This window comes from Mesoplodon bidens (assembly GCF_964165515.1).
Source record: "Mesoplodon bidens genome assembly, chromosome: 1".
Lineage (NCBI taxonomy): Eukaryota > Metazoa > Chordata > Mammalia > Artiodactyla > Ziphiidae > Mesoplodon > Mesoplodon bidens.
Window position 1 is genome coordinate 208,213,662 of NC_138176.1, and position 10,064 is coordinate 208,223,725.

The 10,064-nt window shown below is 36.9% G+C and overlaps 1 protein-coding gene across 1 annotated transcript in view; it reads left to right on the top strand.

Moving 5' to 3' along the window:
* GRID2 (glutamate ionotropic receptor delta type subunit 2) overlaps window positions 1–8,846 on the top strand; it is a gene marked incomplete at its 3' end in the record, with an annotated part of 1,358,095 nt that extends 1,349,249 nt beyond the window's left edge. Inside the window, exon 16 of the mRNA XM_081252684.1 lies at window positions 8,688–8,846. Within this exon, the coding sequence (XP_081108810.1) occupies window positions 8,688–8,846 (159 nt within the window). The remainder of the gene's footprint in view (window positions 1–8,687) is intronic.
* Window positions 8,847–10,064: the final 1,218 nt, after the last annotated feature.

A 10,064-nucleotide genomic window follows, 5' to 3' on the forward strand; every position in this document is an offset into this window, starting at 1 on the left:
ATGGATTCCTTCAGTCAACACACCTTCATTGAGCACCTACTATGGTGCTAGATCTGAGTGATAAAAGTCATGTAAACTCCCCAAGACTGCCGCCTTTGTAAAATGAGAGGTTTGGAATAGGTGATCATTAAAGTCCCTAAAAAATTGGTCATGAACAAGGGGAAACTGAGCAGAACATCAGCCCATTGTTCTTTTGTATATTTTTTTAGCCCATTGGTCTTTTAGAAAAATATTTAGATTACATCCACATAGACATATTGGGGGGAGGGGGAAGACATAGAAACAAAAGAGCAGAAAACCTTCAATTGAGCCAAATAACTATTTTTAAAATAAATAATTTTTTTGGAAGCTACCTAATAACTAAAATTTTTTAAAATGGAATCATTTCACAATTCTAGTAGTAAAATAGAGATTATACGGTTATCTGGTAAACTTAATCAATAAAGTAACCAATCAGTATGATTTGGGTAGGTATGATGTCTCCAGCATATCCTCTAACTCTTTATGTAATTGAAAGTTTAATTTAAAGCTGATTCACTTTGTTATAAAGCAGAAACTAAAACACCATTGTAAAGCAATTATACTCCAATAAAGTTGTTAAAAAAATTTTTACGGGCTACCCTGATGGCGCAGTGGTTGAGCGTCCGCCTACCGATGCAGGGGACACGGGTTCGTGCCCCGGTCCGGAAGGATCCCACATGCCGCGGAGCTGCTGGGCCCGTGAGCCATGGCCGCTGAGCCTGTGCGTCCAGAGCCTGTGCTCCACAACGGGAGAGGCCACAACAGTGAGAGGCCGGCATACCGCAAAAAAAAAAAAAAAAAAGATGTTAAAAAATTTTTTGATTACATTATAGCTGAAAAAAATAAAATAAAATCTGATTGAATTCAGTCAACTAATTTCTAATCAGTTGTTATGTTTTGCTTTTGTTTAAAAAGAAAAATATTTGAAAAATTCATAGGTGTATGTTTTCCCAAGTGGTTTCTACAAACATGGCTGGAAAAATTTTCAGTGAGACACAAAGGAAAACTTATTTTAGGCATCAGTCAAATAAATGGAAACATTGCTAAGTCTAGAACTCATCAGTCCATCTGAAAAGGCTAAATTTCTCTTAAATTTTAAAAAATAAAAGCACTTGATTTCCTGGTTTGGGCTTAATATAAAGGATACACGTTAGTCAGATACCTGGTACGCCAGACTTCAATGCCATTTTAGAGGTCAAAGATAGCACTTCTGAAGAAAAGAAGGAGAGGCAGAAAACAACTGTAACTATGGCAAAACAAGATTTCTAGCACCATTAAAATATATGATATGACAATCGGTGTGATGTGTCACAGCAGTAATCCTGCGTCAACAGGGAAGCCCTGTGTGCTGCTCCTTCAAAACCTGGGGCTTTCCCTGACCTTTATAAACAGGTTGAGAACTTTATATGCCCCTTTGCATGCAGCCACTGCCATAAAGCTGGAAAGTGTTGTGATGTCCAATATGCATCTGTGTATCTTATCAAACTTAGGATCAAATAATTTGGAAGCATCCAGTTTCTAGAAATGCTATGTAGCATTAAGGAAAGAAGCAGGATCAGTATATGCTGCATCAGAAAGATAAAAATCTTGTTTTGTACTCTTCTATGTGTATTTGTATTATATTAAAGATTTGGTTTTGGTTTAAATAAAAGCCCCGTTAAACTTTCCTGGTAGCATTTAAATGAGTATCGTGAATCCCCAGTCTTTCCCACTGTCAAAATTTTTTTTCTTCCGTTATTCATAGATATTTGTACAAATATTCATAGGTAGTAACCTGGACACATGTGGAAAAATTCAAGAGACATTGTAGTTATAAAAGTTATTTTATAACATTACCAATTTGTTAAAATTATCGTCCCATATTATTGTTAAAATTTTGTATTTTACTAATATTTGAATAACTGAATCATTTTAGAAATCATTTTCTCTCTTTCTTTTAAGCTGTGGATATAGAGACCAAAGTTAAAAGAAATTGTGACAATTAGCTGATTGATTTTTCTAAGCATTAAGTATGTTGGAAAATGCTGGATGAATTCAGTGATACCACTATTTTCCCAGGAGTCAATAGGTAATGTCATTAGCACAAACACATAAATAGTGCTCAATACATTTACTAAACCGAATCTAATTTAATTGAAAATAATCAACTGTTTCCTGGTCAGATTTTTCCTAGATCTATTATTCAGTTAGTAGCATTCTATTTTTCAGTAGGCCTAGAATGAATTCATTTATACAGAAGTAAACAATATACCTAATTAATATAGATTGGTTTCCTAAATCAATAAAACAATAAATTACCAAGTTTATAGTTAAGTTTGCTTTTGTTTTGGTTTTAAAAATAAAAGGCTTCTTTTAGAGACTTGGGTAAAAATTGAATTTATTATTTGAACATCTTAAAGTGATAAGTTTGTGTATGGGTAAACTTAAACTGCACTGTTTTTCCTTATTTTCTGTTGTTTTTTTTTTGTTTAATTTTCAGTTCCAAGTTCTAATTCAGTGACATAGTCCTGAAAGATTTGCCACATAAAGTATAATATGTGAGTAAACAGAGCTATTTTAAATAAAACATAACACTATTTTATTAAATATTTTTCATTTATGAAAATAGAAATACTGATATGGGATATAAAATAATTAACTCCTTCTATCTAGACTTTCTATTACTAATATAGATAGTGCTTTCTAACACTAATATAGATGGTGCTTTCTAACAGCGATTTTACAATACTTATAACAGCATTTCTTTCAACTTCATAAACAAATAAATAGAGAGTTAAAGCACTGCACTTTCTCACATCATTTTTAATAGGACCATGTGCCATGGAGAATCTCAGATACATAGATGCTATAACAGCAGTGAAACAAAATAAACTAATTTATAATTATAAGGGGAATTTGGTTAAACTAGCAAATATGCAGATGTTTATAGACATATCTCAGGTTAAATTACTCTCATGGGCTCAATCCAGGTTAAAAAATCTCAACAAACGCCTACTTAATGATTAAATTTTCTCGTATGTGTCCCTTTAAAATCATATCTGTAGGTTGTATTGCGTGTTTGCCCTCCTCTTATGTGTTTTGATGCATTTTGTTGGAGAGAGAAGACCCAGCTTCTGAGCCTGAATCTTTCTGGCTATTACACAGTGGCCGTTTCAGACCTGTGTGCTGATGTTTCCGATTCCTGGGAAGTTCTCTTTGCCACAGGGCGTGCCCTGAAACACATCAAAAGAACCAAGTTCTACAAAAGAAAAAAGAAACTCAAGTAGGCTTGAACATACAAAGAGAGGGAGAAAGAGATGAGAAAGGGGCCAGGCAGAGTGTTGAATACAAAATGAGTTCAACCAACCCCAGGAGCTCTTCATCACTTACATTTATCTTATTCCGGGAGAGGGGCGTCAAAACCAGCCCTGACATAAACCACCCACTGCCATTGACTTTGACTCTGTGTGTGTGTGTGTGTGTGTGTGTGTGTGTGTGTGTGTGTGATGTGTATTGTACATAAAAAGGAACAGATTACATGAGGAATCCCTGTTACCTCACACGAGTAAAAAAATTAAAAAAAGGAAAACCACTTAAAAACACAAATTACCCAAGTCCCAAGGAAATAAATTTAGCATGGTTTTCACTTAACTAATCTATAATGTTTATATGGAAATCTTCTAATTGTGCACTGCTTTAACATCTTTGCTGCAGTATTTACACTGTACCTTGTCCTTTTATCATAAAGCGTGTGAGATTTTCCATTTCTACTTGGAATATTTTGGACATTTTAATATCTCAGGGTCAAAACTCTTGGTTAAATCTCTGCAACAAGATAGTTTCTGTATTAATAATTAAAAAAAACAATTAAAATGTAAATGGTCCAAAAAAGGGAAGGGATAAGAGAAATATTTTCTGAGTCTATACTACTTCCATCTTTGAAATTAATGCCCCTAAATTCTGACTCTTGGTGTTCTTTAAAAGTATTTCGTATTGCTAAATCTTTCCAGCAAATTTTACTGTCATGCTGGAATCATGATCTTGAATGTCTGCACAAATTTTCTATAGATAGAAAGTGTAATGTCAGATCTGACTGCCCTTAGTACTGCAATGGAATGGCCTTTAAATTTTGCTGGTTCAGAGGTAAGTAAATTAACATTGAATGGGAAGAGATAAACTTGAAAAAAAAGAGAAAGAGAGAGAGAGTGCTGTCAAAAAGACTTTTTTTTATTAGCAAGATTTAGAAACATTACATAAGGGGCACCTTTAGGACTTCAGTTCAAGTTTTTGTTATCAAGAATGACTATTATAAATAGTAGGCTCAAGACTTTTGATACATAAGTAGTCATAATCTAATGTGCTGATATTGGTTTCCTAATATAAATCAATCGAATAGTAGTGTGTATCTACCAATATTATGATATTTACTTTATTTTGTGCTTACCTGAGACTTTCTAATTTCTGCTTTACTGGGTTTGTATTACTTGAATGGCTCTAGATTACTTGTACACTGTCATTATAGTATATAATTCTCATGTGTTGCTTTTGTTAATTGGTATTCAATAGAAAAACTAAACTTTTTTTAAAAAGATATTTGCAAAGGTCGTAAGCACGTGTAGGTGAGTGTGTCAGGTTTTCTTAGTAGATGATGCCAAGCATGGCTCCAATGGCCTTGCTTGAACAAAGGGTTTCAGTCAGCCAGCAGTCTGGAATGAAAAGGTAGAATCCCTGCGGCTTGTGTACACTTGACGGAATATGCTGTCAGACCTACAGTTATCTTTTCAACTCATTCATAGACTCTTTCTCTGTTTCAGTTTTCTTCCATTTTCTTAAGCAAATAAAACCATTCAAACAATTCAGAGTTTGAGGCAATCGTGTACTACTCTGATTTACCAGTAATATCAAAATAAAACTACATGCTTCCTCTCTCATTTCTACAATGAATTATCCAGAAAGACTGTCTTGAGAGAGAGCTCGCTCAAGAGAGAGAAACACAGAAGTGATTAAAAAAAAAAAAATCAAACAGGAGTTACAATTCTGAATGTTAATAGTCCTGGTCCAAGTTTTTTTGTCTTTAAAATCAGCCCCTCTTCAAAAATACCACCAAATTTACCGTTTGATTTTATGCGGTTAAAGTTTTTTATGCATACCTTGTTTGTGATTAGCATTTAAACCACTGCAAAGTGTAAATACAACAATGGAACAAGAAGACAGAAGACTTTCCTAAAGATTAAAAACAAAAACAACATAGAACTCTACACCCACCACATCATATCCAGTCCCCAGGTGTTGTGTGTGATGTTTTCTAGGCGAACAGTTACTAGAGCTTCTGTGAGTTGGTCAAAGTGAAAAGGGAGAAAAGCACCTCACAGCCTCGGTGTGGCCCTCAGAATCCTGCAGGTCAAATAATTCACTCTGACTGCAGGCATTACAAGTCAGAAGCTCAGGCTTGTCCACCATGATGCCCCTGGATGTTACGGTGTTCTTAGGAGGCAGTGACTTGTCTTTGGGTCACAAGTCCTGGCCAGCATCTTAGGTGTGCCCTCACCAGGCATTTCCTGGCTTCCTAAGATGTCCTGTCTTCACAGGGGGAAGTCCTCCTCCACATGACTGATGGGGCTACAGTTCAAACAGTACATTCATAGGCTATTTGAAAAGCTGATTGTTTATTAAACCAAGGTCCAAGCTGTTGGAAATATAATGTTAGTCTTTTCCAATGATATATTTCATGATCCTCTCAAAATTCAGATATCTAAAACCCATCTCTTTCCTTCTAATGTTTCTACCTGTCAAAGGAACAAACATCTATGTCATCTCCAGAGGAGACTAAGGTTAATGGACCTCATTCCAGTCCTGACTCTGCTACTTACTAACAGTGTAACTTTGAATGAATTTCTGAACCTGTCTAGTCTATTTTCTTATCAGTAAAATGGAGATGATTATAATTCTTATCTCATAGAACTGTTGTAGGGAACAAATGAGACTGAATTAGATACTAAACCCAAGTGTCTGGTATAACCTATAATAATCAATCAATAAATGTTAGCTATTTAAATACTTAAAGAATCGTCTTTCACTCATGCTTCTTGATCTTTCCAATCAGCCAGCTTCAGAGACCCACCCACTTGGCATTTGTGCCTTTTTCCCTTACATTCTTAGAGCCTTGGTTCTAAACCTTGTAACTAGATTGCTTTAACAATAATTTCAATTGATTCTCTGATCCATTTTTACTTCAGTCCACCCTGTATATCACTGACAGTTTGATTTCTCATAAATAATGCTTTCTGTCCACGACTGTTAAAAATCTTTATTGATTCCCCCTTCCTACTCCTCTGCCTGGTTTTCAAGAGTCCACGCATTCTAATTCTATTCATTATTCCCTGATGCAACATCTGGTTTTGTATAGACAATTTTCTGCCATATAATTTTTTAATTGATTCCCTCACATAGTCAAAAAACATTTATTGGGCTTCCCTGGTGGCGCAGTGGTTGGGAGTCCGCCTGCCGATGCAGGGGACACGGGTTCGTGCCCCAGTCCGGGAAGATCCCACATGCCGCGGAGCAGCTGGGCCCGTGAGCCATGGATGCTGAGCCTGCGCATCCGGAGCCTGTTGTTCCGCAACGGATGAGGCCACAAGAGTGAGAGGCCCGCGTACCGCAAACAAACAAACAAACAAACAAACAAACAAAACATTTATTGAAGGCCTACTATGGACAAGATGCTAGGGATACAAAGGTGTTGGTTTCCAAAGATATGCAAATAAATAAAATATTCACTCTGTCATCAGTTAGATTATCACAGAAAATAGACAGTTAAGCAACTCATAATAATATACCAGATAAGAACTCTAAAGAGGTATAGGAGAAATTTTTTTTTAATTATACTGCTATATAGCATTCTGTCCTTGAGTGGGAAGGCCTCAAGATATGTTAGAATTCAATGATTACAGTGTAACAAAGTATTGTTTGCCACACTGCTTCATGCTTCTAGGAGTCATAGGGCCCTCAAAGTTTGTGTATTTTTGCCCTTAAGTAAAATTGCCCTCAACGTGTCAAAATTCTAGCTCTCCCCACAAAACCAGTGGCATCTCCTCTAAGATTTCTTCCTTCATTATTCCAGTATCTGATGTGCCTCTCTAGAACTACTATATCTATTAGTCCACATTATTTAACTTATTGCTTGGTTATATGGATTTTTCTGGTGTTTGATATTGTTTTGTGTATGATAGACTCATCTCCCTAACCAGATTCTGAGCCTACTAAAGGCAGAATTCATGCTCTAAACAAGTGCATTTCCTATTTTCCAAAGAACCCAGCTTAATTCTAAGACAGTTATAGTAACAAATAATTAGTAATTGGCTAATTGATTTATTTTTGATGGGGAAAATGTATATTTTAAAAATAAGTATTTTTGTACATTACTTGCTAGTCCAGTATTCACTAAAATTTGTTCTATGTAGCACCAGTTCTACAAAATACTAATATTACTAAATTCCTAAATATTACTTAAAAACTTAACTCCACATAGAAATGTTGGGGACATACTGAGTTAAACATAGTTGAATAAGATTATTTACTACAAGACTTCCTAGAGTCTTTAAAATTTGTATAATTTAAGTCTTCAAAAGAGGTAGGTATCATGCGGTGTTCCCCAAATCTTCTTAATGACAAAACCCATTTCTTGGAATTAGTGTTCACAGAGCTCACTTTGGGAAATGTCTTCTAAAGTCTTTGGAACTGATTTCTATTTTTAGCTCAGTCAGACCATTTGCATTGCTGAAATAACTGGTTATTTAATTCCATTAACTGGTAAGTGCTAACAATCCACTAATAATTTTTAGAAACACTTACTTTTCTCTAAGCTCTAGAGCATTAGCAAAGATTTTGACAAAAAAAATCTGGGCTCAAATTCTAACAAGAACGTAGAGGAAGGATCAGGCTGATCCCTCTGAAGCTGGCCAAAGCTAAGCTTCCCAATTTGTGCCTAGGTTCAAGACTCTTGCTGTTGAGCTAAAGTTTTATGATTCTGTTACTTAATGGCTAAATTATGAGGTCTACCCCTTGGGTTTCAAGAAAGAGGGACTTTCCTTGTTTAAGAGCATATATTTAAATGGGTGGGTTAAAAATACATTTAACAACATCGAATTTGATTGGCAGTTACAACTTTACTAGGATTTATATATTTATTATTTATTACTAGTGTTTTAAAGCTTATGCATGGTACGAAACTATAATTAAAAGTCAAGATCAGAGATTCCAGATCTAAGGAGACAAGCTCCAGGGTATTGCATTGTAAAAAGTATATCAAGACCACGTTTGGTAGAAAGCTCTACTGACTCTCCATCTGAGGAGGATGCTGACTTTATTTTCAGGTGAAGATATCCAAGGCCTTGTCTAGTGTAAGCTACCAGTGTATCCTACTCCAGATCTGGGTGAACTTCAAGGCCCTCCCTGAAACAGATTCTACTGAACGAGCAGCCAGTATGCTATGCTTTCTTTTGGCTGCCTGGGGTCCAGAAAACCTATGAAGTCCTGTGAGGTTTGCAATGGCTCTCCTCATGCTCCATTTTGTTTACAATGGACCTTTAAAGTGGAGCCAATGCCTTATAAGTAGTAGTAGGACAATGGAAAGCCAGATCTTATCTGAAATCAACCTTGATGTGACCTTACGCCTTATTTTCCCGCAGGCTTCATCCTTGCAGAATGAAACTACAACATCTGAAAGAAGGAATGCTTGGCCATTAAGGCCATGTTTGAAACTTGCCACCAGTACCTGGAGAAGCCAGGCATCCAGTCATGGCCTGCACCAATCATCACAACTGGGAGGACCTCTGGGTGACCCATAATCTCTAGCAGCACCAGGGCTGCTGACCTCTTCCCCACCTATTAATTTCAGGACCCACTTGATCCTGAGTGCCCAAAACTGGTGAGCTGATGTATTATACCCTAAGTTAAAAATTCTTACTCAAGTAAGTTGAACTCACCAGGTTGTGACACCCACAAATTTGTTCTGTAATCCACTCATAGAAGAGCAACAATGTGACTACTACTTTCAGCCACAGGTCGTGGGTCTTAGAGCAGCCGGCCCGTTCTTCTTGGAGGGATGCTTCTATGCAGTGGGCTTTTTGCCTATGTGTCATGGTCAGGAGCACTCACACTGAGGTCCAGGTCTGGACCACAGAAGCTTTGTCCTCCAGCTTCTACCTGTTCAAGGTTCAACACAGCCTCAACTGTGGGTCTTGGGACTTCTGATGGCCAAGTGTCAAGAAGACAGACGTGGAGGACCAAGGAGAATGTGCCTTGGCAGAACTGAACCAGAAAAAGACTGAGCCCTCTCCCAACTTTTATTGAACCACTGGTGACTGTGATTAATCATCTTCGGAGAATTTTTATCACAGAGCTCTCTCCATATTACTAAAACAATGTTATTTTCATATTTGTCAAAATGAACCACATTTCTCCATGACAAGAGACATTGCCTTTACCCCCAGTGGCCGTCAAAAACCTACATTCTGCATGGATCCCTGACTAATGTACAGCTACCAGTTTGAATTCACATCTAGTAAATTTGTCATTGTAGACGAAGATCACTTGGATCATGAAATTACACCCTGGAATAGCAGTGCCTGTGTATACTACCCACCATCAAAATAACTGAGTTTTCTCTATTCCCAGTTCCACATTCATCTATTATACCTCTTCCAGGCAAATCAATCTCTTACAAGTAAAGTACAGAAGCATCCCATGAAACATCTCAATCCTCAGTGAATTCAAATAACTTTTATTGAGGATCTATTATGTGCCCAGAACTGTATTAAATTCTGATTATACAGTGATGAATATGTTACAGTACTTGCCCCTAAGAAGTTTACATTCTAATGGGGAAGTCAAACAATTAAACAGAATGATGAGTGCTACAGCAGTGGGATGATGGCCACGAGAATCCCCTCATCTCTGATCTTTGACCACCCAGGAAGCTCCTAGCTGTCCAGGTTACTCAGATGATCTCCTAATATGCCAAAGCAACCCACAAGATTCAAGCCCATAAGCGGCAGTCCCCGGGG